Source organism: Clinocottus analis, unplaced genomic scaffold, assembly GCF_023055335.1.
Source record: "Clinocottus analis isolate CAN_PGR_092001 unplaced genomic scaffold, fCliAna1.0.p SCAF_22, whole genome shotgun sequence".
Lineage (NCBI taxonomy): Eukaryota > Metazoa > Chordata > Actinopteri > Perciformes > Cottidae > Clinocottus > Clinocottus analis.
Window position 1 is genome coordinate 12,006,659 of NW_027175954.1, and position 14,522 is coordinate 12,021,180.

The 14,522-nt window shown below is 39.8% G+C and overlaps 1 protein-coding gene across 1 annotated transcript; it reads left to right on the plus strand.

Moving 5' to 3' along the window:
- Positions 1-7,382: 7,382 nt before the first annotated feature.
- LOC137793204 (transcription factor LBX1-like) lies at positions 7,383-9,505 on the plus strand. The gene is made up of 2 exons (XM_068589215.1): positions 7,383-7,987; positions 8,514-9,505. Exons 1-2 carry the CDS (start codon positions 7,660-7,662, stop codon positions 9,005-9,007), a joined length of 822 nt encoding a protein of 273 aa, XP_068445316.1. The 5' UTR covers positions 7,383-7,659; the 3' UTR covers positions 9,008-9,505.
- Positions 9,506-14,522: the final 5,017 nt, after the last annotated feature.

The window sequence follows — 14,522 nt, forward strand, 5'->3', positions numbered from 1 at the left end:
TATCCAGAGTAACGGAGACACAGTTTATAAAAAATGTTTTTTTTTTCCGATGTTGTGATCATCACTATTAATGCTGTATTCATCTAGATTTTATTGGATAGTGGCAGTAATTAATATGTATCTCAAAACTTGGAAAGATAAAAAAGAAACTGCTAGTGTGACTAGATGCTACTAGCTATAACTGAGAAAATATGTTTGTTTGTAATTTTGTAATTTGGGTGAACTAACCCATTAATTCCTTCCACATTAAAGTGAAATTAAATGATTTATTATCACACGGACACACGCAGGCAGCACATATGTTTCTGGCACATTTGAGATGGTACATGTTTAAGAAGGCGCTATATGTTGCACCGTGTGATATTTATGCTGTCACTGCATTGCCATGATGAATGCAGACACTTTTCATTAGAGACAAATGAAAGCTATTCTGACACAATTATGGCAAAAACAATAACAGCGCTGTGTGAGCCTCTCCATGATTGATAATATTGCAGGGGGGGATTCAGTGGTGTTGGGCTTAACCAGGCTTTCCCTGAGGGGTTTTCCCTGGGCATTAGTCAGACAAATCCCTTTGTCAACCTCTCCCCTTGCCATTTTTATTCATAAGTATTTGGCCCTAAGAAAGACATCAAACCAAGAATACAACGAGGGGTCAACATCGTCTTTGCGCAATGTTAACCTCTGCATTGATGAAGCTAATTCACATTTCCTCAGTCCAGCCTACGGGGGTTCGGAGGAGGAGGGAGAGCGGAGGGGGGGGGGGGGCAGAGGGAGGTTGCAGGGTGTGTGTGTGTGTGAGTGTGTGGGGGTAAATGCATGCATGTGTGTGTGCTTGTGCCTCCCTGTGTGTCAGCGGCCACTTTGTAGTGAGTCTTCCTCTTGACCCGGGCCCCTCCACATGGGGTTTGTATTGATAGCGTTTGCTGAAAGGAGGGGAAAGTGAATGTTGTCCGAGCTCATTGGAATGACAATGGGGGCATATGGTTGTATGCGTGTTGGGGTATGGTCATGGCAGCCACCATATTCCTCTGTGCAGGGTTGCCAGGTGCTCACGAACGGACCCACTGGGAGTTGACAAATCATACACAAATGCAGCAGTCTGGCTCGTGGCTCTCCTGCCCACCGGGGGGCTCCCTATAGCTGACTGTCTCCTTATTCCTCTTTCCCTGCTTTCTCTGATCAATATTATTTAACAAACCATAACAAGCTAAAACAAGCAAAACACTTAAGACAACTGTCAAAGCAGTGTCACCATGCTTTATCTGTTTATCGTCCTAATCAGTGCCTCCTACTTTGAACACTGTAACAAACCCCACAGAGAGCAAGAGAATAAAGATAACGTGATGTAGTAGCATCCCCTCCCACACAAAGCCACTTCTTCTGTCATGAATAGTCAGCTCCACCCTAATGACTATTCAATACAGTCTGCAGGCTGCAGATGAACGGCCAATCCACAGCAGCATCTGCTGCGGGCCTAACTCGCCAGACGCCAGCCTTGTAAGAGGGCCATTGCAGGCTAATTGAAAGACAGAGGCCATCTCTCAAAGACAATGTTTGTGTGTATGTGCATGCGTGTGTGTGTGTGTGTGTGTGTGTGTGTGTGTGTGTGTGTGTGTGTGTGTGTGTGTGTGTGTGTGTGTGTGTGTGTGTGTGTGTGTGTGAGAGGGGTGGGGAGAGGAGACCTGACAGAAAGAAGAGTGAGAGAAGGAAAAGAAAAGGGAGGAAAATAATTGACAAAGGATGGAGAGAATTAAGAAAAGGCAGTGAGGAGGAGAAAGGGAGACATTCCTCTCCTCACAGAGAGAACAGCTGACCTGTCAGCATTTGTTCCCATGCCGCCATATTGGAAAAGCCCCTATGGGCATTGAATTAACACAAACCAAACCCACTTCATGTAATTAGAGTGGCCTGGTGGTCTGAGCTTATCTTAAGTACATGTTTGAATTATACAAGCTGCGATTTGGTTAAAAAAAAAAACCCAGACTCTCTAGACATATGAGTGCACAGTTGATGAATGATTAAAGCTTGAGCTCAAGAGATCTTAGATGCGTCTCAGGTTAGAAATGTGGAAAATAAACACTCAGTAATACGTAATAAAATCCAGTTTGATCTATAATTTTACATACGAGTAATCAACGGAAACACACACACACACACATATATATATATATATATATATATATATATATATATATATATATATTTATATAAAAACAGCTTCCACAAATGAAAAACTTAAGGATTGCTGTCATTTTACATACGAGTAATCAACGGAAACACACACACACACACATATATATATATATATATATATATATATATATATATATATATATATATTTATATAAAAACAGCTTCCACAAATGAAAAACTTAAGGATTGCTGTCATAATTCTCCCCAGTTCTCCTCTGGCAGTTTTTATTACCGAAGGCGGTGAATAATTTTCTCCACTCTGGCCACCCTGAATAACACAATCCTTCAGCATCACTGCTTACTGTGTTTTATTGTGCAGTGTAGATGAGAAAGGAAGAACATTCAAATGAAGCACTATCTAGTGCTGCACTATGACATTCATAGGGCAGAGCGGGGATTCATCAGCAGCCTGTGAATATAGAGAGCACTGCTCACTGAGAGCATGTGGAAGTGACTCCTGAACAGATTGTGAGGGGATGAGAGAAAACAAGGTGAAACTGGTTTGGTTAATGGTCAAAATCATATCCGATGGCCACATATGTGTCATTTTAAAGTGTGCTTTCTGTAAATTAGGATTTGCTTATGTTCAGGCTGCGCCAACAACAAGTTTACAGGCCCCAAACCACACCAGTATGATCAGGGGGCGTGCAGCCAGTCTGTTACTGGCTGGCAGAGGAGCAACCGCTCCACCAGGTAAGACACAGGGAATGAATGTCATCGGGTTCAGCTTCAGGTTTCATTATCATCACAGGGAGAAAAACAATGCTGGCACCCTCTCAAAATTACACAACATTGGTGTCAAACTATTTATTGAATGAATGCTTCTTTATAGTATCCATAGCCGTGAGAAAATGTGCATTACTTCAGCCAGAGACCCATGAAAAGGTTCTTTAAGGAGAGAGTAACTCTGCATTACACACTCCCCATGGGGTAACTCCAGCACTTCTTGGGAGGCTGTGCACCTGTTTTTGCTTTTCCCTGCGTGGGGATCCTGTCATGTAAATTTATATACTGTTGTGTTTAACTGAATTTAAATGTTTCTTTTTATTTATGATTGCAGGTTGTATGCAGCATTGGAAGCGTTGTGCAGTGTGTGGAGCTGTCTATGTCTTTTTTACAATCAAAATACAGCAATATCTTTTAGTTTGGCGAGAGGTCGAGTGGAGGAGGGTCTTTTCTTAAGGGTTAGTTCACCCAAATAAAGAGAAAAGTGAATTTAGTCAAGTATAATACTGAACTTGAGTTTTTCAATTTCCTTCTGCTTTGAGCCTTAACTTATTCTCCATTATATTTTACTGGGAAATATTGTACTTATTACTCTGCTACATTTATTTGACGGCTGTAGCTGCGAGATACTTTGTAGATTAACGATTGTATTATTGAATAGGAAGCATTTTTATACAAAAAAGGAACCCACAAAGCAGTTAAAATAAGTTATACCTCAACTCGCTACAACATTAAAATGCTTGTGCTCTTTTAACACTTATATTTTTGCACCTGGTATGCACGTTGTTTGGGGTTTATCCTTTGACATGTTGACACTTTAAAGTTTCAACATCAACATCAGTCCACAAAACAGTCCACATCCTGATCTCACTTTGGTCCAGTTTTTCTATAATCATGCAAAATTGCTTCTTGAATAAAAGAGGGATATATTTGCCAAAGTCTTTGAATCGTGCATCTATGTTTTTGCTAACTGAAACCAAGAGTTATGTTTTACCTCAAGCGAGCTGCACAGTGGCCACCCTGCCCCATGTAGCAATATTATGATAATACATTTTAAAATGTTGTAGCAAAAAAGGAAAAAGTCAAAAAATGTGCCAACTGACAAAGGGATATCACTTTAAATCCATCTCGCTAACGTTAGCCACCATACCAGACCAAATGAGGTGTATTTGGTTGAGCAAAGAGTTTTATAAGTCAAATAAATCCCTTTTTTTATTTTTCAAAAGTCACATCTCTGTAAAGTATTTGTGTTGCACATAATTCTTGCTGGGAGACATTATTTTGTCATCACTGTATATGTTGTGCATTTCAAACCATGCAATGGTCTTGACTTCACAAAAATGTGGTTCTGAATCAGAAGTCTGGGAGGAATATTTGCGCACACAAAACAAGGATTGCATGATACCACTAATGAGAGTATTTATTTAGATTTGGTCAAACTCGCACAGCAAAGAGCTCCCAACCTGAGAGAAACCCGTCAGCTGAGCAGCACAGTGCAGGCCAGGTGGTAATGCTGCTGCTTGTATGATCCACTGTTCCCGCAGCACTGGCACTGCGAGGCAGGAGAAGCCGGGCCGTCAGGGATTTGTCAGAGGCCTGTTATTACATCTCTAGTCACATAAAATATGGCCGCCTCTCCAGAGATCCCACTGCTAGATAAATCCTCTCTCCTCCAACCAGACTGGCCCTCGCGATGAAACCACCCAATTGTGTTCCTCATCCAGTGACCTCTGGTAATGACGTGTGATTTATACAGTACGCGTTTTAAACTGAGAGGCACATCCAAACCCGGCTATCTCTCCCCCCCCCCCCCCCTCTCTCCCCCCCCCCCTCTCTCTCTCTCTCTCTCTCTCTCTCTCTCTCTCTCTGTGTGTTTCTATATCTGGTGTCATGTGAGATAACAGACAGGCCTTTGGGAGAGGGACGACATGACACCCATCTTTGGGGTCTCATAAAATGGCTACAATGTGGATAGTTTCCCCTGCAGCTGTCTAATCGCAGTCTAAGCCTGCAGTGAATGCTGTGTCTCCTCCTGCATGAGGTCACTAACACATATCGCGGGGTGGCACTTTAAGCTAACAGACCGCAGTGTGGAAGGCCTAAATCAACACCTGGTTGGGAATAAAAAGGGGGCTTGAGTTCTGTAAATACATTTAAGTGGCAGATTACAGGAGTGTTGTGAAAATATTTCACCACTAACCCTACTGGATTATCATAACTGCTTTTTGAGAGGTTTATTAATTAAAAATCTTTCAATCAAAGACGTCCACCACAAGCTAGACACCAGTAGGCTTCAGTATGAGTGAATGGTGTAAGAGATAGAGTGGTTCTCTGGACAGCCAGTGACGTGGTTTGTGCTGCACAGTCTACTAGTTTAGGAGATTAAGTTCTGTGTCTAAAGGAGAGCTGAGAGGCAGGCCGTGTCGTTGACCTTGGCAAGCCAGACACAGAGATGATGACACACCTCGACAAATATCTCTCTTTAATAAACAGGCACCAAACACCAGTAACACAGCTCAGGTGGCTGGAAACGCACACATTTTTTGTGAAATATCTTTTAATTTTACAATGTATGCTCCTCTTATGGTACAGCCTGTGTGCTTTTCAATGAGTTTAATAGTTTGGATAATTCAAATTAATTGTCATGTATAATATGATATTAATGTTGTTGTATTTTTAATGCTTATGTGTTTGTTTTAAACATATTGCCTCTTAGACGATAGATATATTTTTTTGCCCTAATAAGTTGCATGAATTAAACTCTAACTTAAACACATCTAAGTAACTTTGAATCTGGATCCTTAAATTGGCCTGCCATATTTTGTTACATTTTTTTTTTTTTTTAATTTAAAAACTGTTTTGTGAGAATAATTGGGAACCTGTAAGAATCTCCCGGCAAATGTTAGAGAAACATGTTCAAAAGCTGATAATATTTCAACACGACATTTAGATGAAGAGTTATCTCTAAAAACATCAGCAAATAAACTGCCTTGATAACCAGATGAAGTTCAACTGGACACAAAACTTCAAAAGCCATTTTCAAGCAAACTGACAGCCAAAGATCTCTTCATAAAAAAACTCATACGTGGTGAAAATGATGCTTTTCTAACCGAAATGTGACATTTGGTTTGAAAGTAGCCGAGAAAAATAAAAAGTCTCTAAGAAACTGAAACCTGTGTTTAATGTCACGGCTAAATGCTTTAGGAGCTAAGTGACTCCAATGTACATGACCTGGATAATTAAATACATACAGCCATCTCACGCTTTTAAAATAATATACAGTATTGGAATATTCCAAACATATAAATAACCCACCAGGCTAAATAGAAATATAAAAATGTGATCATGCATTTATCCTATATCCTCATCATCCTCATCACAATCATCATCATCATCCTCATCATCATCACTATGTTGTAGTTTTTTTCACGCAAAGCTAATCATTGCCATATTTACTTAAAGCATCCTGAACATATATTTTTAAGGTGAAAAAATACGATGTCTTACAATTAAAAAAAAATATGATAATAATAAAAATAATAAATTGCTCAAATTGCCTTCATTTATTTTTCTGCAGTACATGTATCGACAATTTTGTACACATTTTGTAAATTAGATCATACATTCAAACTGAAATGTCATGAGATTAAAAAAAACTACCATTTTCTTTCTTCTGATCGACATTTAAATTGTTTTCGTTTTGATGGAAGAAGAAAAAATCATATATTTTGTCCTGCTGCGTAAATTTGTTTTCTTATGCAAATAGCCTGTCGCCAATTCTTCAGAGCAGCACCAAAATAAACTCATCATGTCAAACCTGGAGGACGCACGGAAATTTGAGAGGAGATGAAATATTTCTCATGATAAAAAAAAAGGAGCCCTTTCTCCTGAGTTATGGCCCGGATTTGGCGTTGCTGAGAGGGATGCATGCTGCTCCTTCCCTCCTTCCCCAGAGGAGGTATCATCAGAGCTGATATATGGCCCAGCTCTACATTACCTTTATAAAACAAAGGATCATCCACGCTTTCGGTCGAGGAAAAAAACTCTTTCTGACTATCATGCGACAGCTAAACGCCTGCGTCGACTTGTCTTTTGCAGCATCCATGATACAAAATAAAAGCATAAACTCCTGCTGAACTAAAAAACTAAGTTTTACACATAAAGTCGCTTAGCAATACGGATAATCATCTATTTCCTTATCTTTCTTGCTCTTCATCGCTCTCTGCTTCCCTTCATTTACCCCATAAACCCATTCTGGTATCTCACCACACGACTAAATTAGACCAAAGATGATAAGAGCACAAAGCATTATAATAATTCCGCCGGGCTCCTCCTCCTTCCAGCCATGCGTCCTAATTAATGGGACACCCCCAGTCGCAAAAAGCCCCGCACTGGACTGCAACATAGTCAAAGAGTGAAAGGGAAGAGGGCGAAAGTGCCACTGGAGATAATTGATTACCTACCAATCAATGATAACTTGTTAGTAATCCTCAACTCTTTGGACCTCGCCATTTTCAGGGAGGCATCTCACTCCTGCGGACTTGCTGCTTCCGAGGATCGACACTCTGAAGACATCCCATTTTGGAATAAGATTTTCTTTTCTTCATTCTCTCCTCGGTGTCTTGGGGTTTTTTGTACCTCCCCAAACTGTTATGTGACTTTTTTCCTCAATAGCATCGCTCGTTTTTAATCGACGACCATTTCAACGAAGTCCTTTACAAACTCTGCGCACAACCCATGATGACATCCAAAGAAGTGGCCAAATGTGATGCAGTGGAGAACAGGAGGCGAAGTCCGCTGGACCATTTGCCGCCTCCTGCCAACTCCAACAAGCCGCTTACCCCCTTCAGCATCGAGGATATCCTGAACAAACCGTCTGTGAAACGAAGTTACACAATTTGCGGAACAGCTCATCTAATTTCGTCCTCTGAGAAGCACCGTCCGTCCAGCATTCCTCTGTCCAGCCGGGCTCTCCTCAACCAAACCTCCCCGCTCTGCGCGCTCGAGGAGCTGGCCAGCAAGACCTTCAAGGGGCTGGAAGTCAGCGTTTTACAGGCTGCAGAAGGTACATCTCCATCCCAAAAAACACAGTTTAAATTCACCGTTTTAATCTGACGCGTTTCACTGTTTTTTTTTTTCCTTCTTATTCACTGGGCTGCACCAGACAGAAAATACCCATTTGGTTTCACCTTGTATTTCAAACCCTGTCATGCAATTATTTCACACAATGTACTGGTTTAATAGCCTGAGCAAATATGTACACGAATTCATATTTTCCCATAAAATGTCAGATCGAACAAAGGCGTGTTCATTTTCTGGGCTGGCCTAAATAAATCGCCACCGCTTTTCTTTAATAATAATCAGGGTCTCGTGTGTCTTGCGCTCAATATTTCCCAGTGGTGTCTGTGTAATATTATTGTAATAACCCGGTCCCATAAGAGCTAAAGGCTTTACTGTTTCACATATAGGATCACGTTCATTGTTATTTTTTGCATTAAGGTCACTTTTACGCACACACTGCAGCGGTGCAGAGGAAGCCCTGCACCTGAAGGAGTCAATGATTTTCACTCGGCCTCTGTCTCTCCTCATAGGCCGGGACGGCATGACTCTGTTCGGCCAGAGAAGCACTCCGAAGAAGCGTCGGAAGTCTCGGACGGCGTTCACCAATCACCAAATCTACGAGCTGGAGAAGCGCTTCCTGTACCAGAAGTACCTGTCCCCGGCCGACCGGGACCAGATCGCGCAGCAGCTGGGCCTGACAAACGCGCAGGTCATCACGTGGTTTCAGAACCGGAGGGCCAAGCTAAAACGGGACCTGGAGGAGATGAAGGCCGACGTGGAGTCGGCCAAGGCCATCGGCCAGGTCCCCTTGGAGAAGCTCGCCAAGCTGGCGGACCTGGAGAAATGCGCCAACGGCACGCTGGGCCACCCGCGAGTCGATTCCCCCAAGCGGGGCGACCCACGGGAGCTCGAGCTTGTTCAGAAACTGCGGAACTCGCCGCTGTCTCCGTTCTCAGACCACACAACTAGTAAAGAGTGTTCAGAGGACGAGGACGAGGACGTGGAGATTGATGTGGATGACTGATGGCGCGGGTCGAGAAACGAAAAGACGATCAAATAAATCCTACCGAGGACTTGTAACTTACTGCTTATATTGTATACCATATCTCAGAACATGTACCAAAATGTAATGACTTTTATATCGACACAGATAGACCTATTCATAGTGAAGCATGAACACAGAACAAGAAATATGCAGTGGTATTTTACAATGTATTCATTAGAAAACTGTTACTTCTTGCAATCAAAGCAATATGGTCTATAATGACATGAGTAACTTATTATTTTTTTACACTGTCGGCCAACACACACACACGCACACACGCACGCACGCGCGCGCACCCACTCACCCACACACACACACACACACACACACACACACACACGCACACGCGCGCACACACACACACACACACACACACACACACACACACACACACACACACACACACACACACACACACATCTGTTCTGTCGCTTTTGCTATACGGCCTATACCCTCACACACCACAATGAAAGTGCTCCAGTTTGTCATATTTTTTTGCATGTAAATGCATGATTTGATTTGTGATCATCTATTTATTTTTACAATTTTTTTTATTTAATTGTTTTTTGTGTTTTCTGTGAGTCAAATCGCAATTGAGTCACTTTTTCACTGCCGGTTCTTCTTCTTCTCCTGCTCCTCATCATCTCACTGGACCCCTTGACTTCACCTTTGGCGTCCCGATGCTGCGGTGCATGATGATGATGATGATGATGATGATGATGATAATCGGAAAGGCTAACTCGGACATTATGCGTTTTATGGGAATGCTCACGCGACGGCGAGAAACAAAAAATAATATTGCGGTGATTTTGACAAGCTATAGGCTACTTTTTAGATTTATTGTTTGGATACAATAGATTTACAGTTATAAATTTGTTATGTTTTGTACACCTGTAAGTGCCTTTCTAAAATCAGGACATTATTTGAACCAATGCACAGACTGTAATGTATATAGGCTACTATGGGAATAAAATGGCTTTTCTGAATATATCTTTTATGTTGTAATTATTGAATTAACATTGGGTTTTTTAAATTGTAGACATAATAGCAAGGACTTTTTTTCTATAGTGAGGACCAAAAAAAAATTAAAAAACACGCTCTCTCTGCCAAATCCGGGCGTGTAAGCCCATCAAAGCGGCCTGTTTAGAGTTATTATACTGAACTATTTTGTTCCTTTGTGTCCTTTTCTAATAGGATGCTCTAAACATTTTGTGGCCCGGAATCTCACATCTCCTTTCACATCCTAAATGCGTATCATGGCTTCTTGACCCTTAGACGTGTTTCTCCATTCGTGGAAAAAATTTATGTGAGAAACACAAATCTGGTGCCGGGGAAAAAAAGACGAGGATGCCACAAAAACACAAAGTTTTGGGCCAGTTTCTCCGGGCCTTTATAGACCTTTTTTGTTCTGCGGGACTGGGCCGTAATTTTGAGCGTAAAGCATGAAAAGTGGGGACAAATGAGCAGCGTTCCCTGATGGGACGAGCCACAAAGGAGCAGGGCCGGTCCCCCGCAGGCAGCAATACTGAGACAAGTGTGTCCCACCGCATAAAAAGGACGCAAACGTTTGGAGGCCATATGGTTTTTGAAATTTCCTCACAAATTTAGACAATTTGATGGATTGAGTTAACCCTCCTTTTAAACAGTTTAACTGGGTGCGAACAAAGGCCATAATGCCTACATAGACTCTCCCTTCATGAGGGCATCTGCGGCTATTAATGTCTAGCCCTTTTCTTTGCCTGGCGTTTTGAACAAGTCAATGAATTACAATGAAACTGCCCCTTTTTTGTGAGCCGCTTGTCTTTCTCTGCTTTTTAGCTCTGGAATAATATGTTTGACTTCTGTCCAAGAAGGTTTTCTAAACAAGAAATGGATTTTGTTGGAAGTGTTTTTAATGTTAAGTAGGGAGCCATAAAGAGTTTAGACTGTGACATTTATGCCAAAGTCTGGTTAGGGAGTCCTTTTGTTTGTTTTCTTCTCATCTCTTTTTTCTTCTTCTGCCTCTTTATTTCTTTTGTCTTTAAGGAGTTTAATGAAGCTGAAAACATGATGTGAGAAAGAGAGAGTGTCCAAAGAGGAACTCAAAAGGCTACCTCCCGTTTAACTCGCTTTGTTCAAAGAAATGATAAGTAGGGCTGTCTTCTTGTGACTTGTTTTATAGTGTGGGCTTGTTCTTTATTTTATTTTTTTTACTAATAATTTAGGACAACCTGAATAAGTTTATAGACTTGCAAGCACTTGATATGGCTAAAGCTGTTGTTAAATCTATTGACAAATTATTCCTAAAATGTATAATTCAGTAAAAACCTAACTTTAATCCCCCTATTTAGCCTTTTAAGTAGTATTTTATTAATTGTTTATAACACATTATAATGCAATTGTAAGCTAATATAATCGTTTATTAATGTATTTGTCAACAACTCAACCTCCATGTGCACTCTTATAATGAAGGATGGAGTATAAACAGATAATTATCGACAATGCAGTAAACACTGTTGTAATAATGTAAAATCTGTTTCATAGGAGAAGTTGGAGTTGTTAACTAATACTCACCATTAATACACATTTTAAATATCTGCATACAACTGCATTATAGTATACATAGTGTGTAACCATTTACGTTTATGCTTATTAATTATGAATAGGGGGTAAAGTCTTGCCTTTAATTTATATTTATTCATGTTTAGTTCATCTAAGGTAACCTCGGTTCCCTCCAAAGAAAAATATATATATTTCCAATTAGATTATTTTCTAAATTGACTTGCAAATATAAACATGTCAATTCAAAACTAATTTCTATAAACTAATTCTTTGTTTTGAGGCGTATATCACAACACTGTGTAGTTCTGTTGTGTCAGCCTATTCTGAAGCGAGCATATTTATGAAGGGACAGAGTGTTAAGGCAGGCTAAGTTTATGGATTTCACTTGCTTATTTTATGAGGGCTTGTCAGGAGGCCCAGCGATAAGTAATACTACAGTCTGTGGGACCACTTCGTCGTAATTAATCTGGAGGTCTTAAGTGTATTTCAGTATTTCACTTCAAGATGGAAAAAATCACTACTTCAATCGTCCGGAAAATTGAAGTTTGATGCATGAGTCCCTACTGAAACAATAGAACAGCCCTCTCTCTTTTCATCTCTCCCCCTCCCCTTTTTTAACACAAGCTCTCTCTCTCTCTCTCTCTCTCTCTCTCTCTCTCTCTCTCTCTCTCTCTCTCTCTCTCTCTCTCTCTCTCTCTCTCTCTCTCTCTCTCTCTATCTCCCTCTACATTATTATTATTTGCACCTTGTGGAAAAGTGTCTCAGGTGCAAAGTGTGAATTAATATCATTAAGGACAAGCTTTTAAAAGCATTAAAAAAAATAAAATCATCGAAATTATCATCAACCATCCAAGTATTATAATTCTTATTCTTATTCTTATTAAATAAGTATTAAAAAAGAAGATCTGTAAATTACTTTATATTTGCCTGGATTGCCTGAATTGCAGAGTTTTAATCATAGCCTTCCTGTGGAGCCAGTTAATACTTCAAACTTCAATTTTACGGGCGATTGAACTAAGCATGTTCCTGACAGAATTGATGTATGTATTAATTTCCTTTAACTGTTGATTAATTAGGCTGCGCTGAAGGCTCAAATGGAACAGTTTGTTTGGAAATTTGCATATTAATCAAATTCTAGTTGATCATATAAATAATCCAGGCTATGTGATCTTTGGGGATGTAGCTTGAAAACATATACCAGGAAATCAGTAAACATGTAAACTATGATGCTGCTGCTGCAGCATGTCCACTGTATTTAAAGCAGACAGTCAGAAGAAAGAGGGTTATCACCATTTAGACTAAATTGTTCATCATTTTGCTGCAACAAATATTCTGCTATTGTTACAACCACAGCAAACATTTATGCTAGTTTGTCTTTTAGATAAAGAGAGAGGAGAGAAAAAGAGATGCCGGATTTTGAACATTTTGAACTTTCAATATGTAAAAAGAAAGAAAAATTCAAAGCATTTCACAGACTGCCGCCTTGTGATGTGGAAGTGTATCTGCCTCACAGTGTTGGTGGCAGCAGCAGCTTCAGCTCACAGGCAAATGTAGTTTGGGGATGATAAATACTGGAATGATACAAAAAATGGTTTTATACATGTTAAAACAGCATAGACACTATGAGTCAGGAAGAAGAGGCTATACAGTAAACTGGAGTTTTATAGCAGCAGAGCATGTCTCCTTAAACATCGTTTGCTGCTTGATGATAAACCACCAAACCAATCCTTTGGTTAAAAGAAATGAGGTCAAAACTGCATTGACATGAAGAGCTTAGTTTTTTTTTCAGCAATGATTCAAATCAAGAAATTAAAGAGAAGTTACATACACAAAAAGGTAATTTGTAGCACATGAATACAATTTATAATATATTATATTACAGACAAATATGGGTGTAGATTTTAGAAAAGAAATAAAGAATGCAAACATTTTATAAATATGAGCTGAGGTGGAAAAGTTACAAGGTATAAGCAATGGGCATTTTCATTTCTTAGTGGCATGGCGCAAAAACACCATAATAATCAGATATATTAATAAATAAAGTCAAATGAATCAGTGGTGTCTGTCAGATCTGGAAGGGTAGATTCATTATTTTAATTAAATGTGTCAAACTACAGTATGCTGGTTATGAACAAAAGGTTCATAACATAGACAAAAAACGCAGGTATAGTGGAAGAGGCAATGCAGATGATGACAAAATTCAAACTCCAGTCAGCTGCCTGACCTCCAGGAGACAGAAATGCAGAGACACCTGCTGGTGTTCACAGGACAGTGTACCCTGAGTGTGTGTGTGTGTGTGTGTGTGTGTGTGTGTGTGTGTGTGTGTGTGTGTGTGTGTGTGTGTGTGTGTGTGTGTGTGTGTGTGTGTGTGTGTGTGTGTGTGTGTGTGTGTGTGTGTGTGTGTTTGCATTTTAGTATAATAAAATGGGTAATTACATACAATTATGAAAAAGTAATACTACAATAAAAATTGATACTGAGTTGATGTTAAGGAATTATAAACAGATTTGATATTAGACACATTGTGCAAGATTTACCATCTAACGATGAGAGGAAATGTAATGTATATTAATCCAAATTGGTGAACACATTAGACTAATATAATGAAAGAAAAACAAATCACTGCAAAACCAAAATAGTCAATGTGTGTGGGGCATATTTCTATTAGATTCTATATGTGTGTGTTTCTATATTCTATGAAGCAGGGATGAGAAAAGCACTGACTGAGTTTTGATCTTTTAATCAGCCAGAGTTAGAAGTATCAAAGCACTCCACAAGTCGCTTTACTTAAATGAATACGCAGAACTATTATCTCCAGAATGTAAATGAATCAACTGAATGTGAATAAGCTCATTTGAACTTGTTGGGTAGTTAACTCTGTAACAAAGTATTTTATTTCATAAGATGGCTAAATACTTTTGTATGAAAAATCTGTAGCTTTATAGTAATGAGC

Bases quoted from the DNA above. Each gene is read 5' to 3' on its own strand.
- LOC137793204 (XM_068589215.1), top strand. From the start codon at position 7,660: ATGATGACATCCAAAGAAGTGGCCAAATGTGATGCAGTGGAGAACAGG. The intron at 7,988-8,513 runs GTACATCTCCAT...CTCTCCTCATAG, and splicing joins CGTTTTACAGGCTGCAGAAG to GCCGGGACGGCATGACTCTG.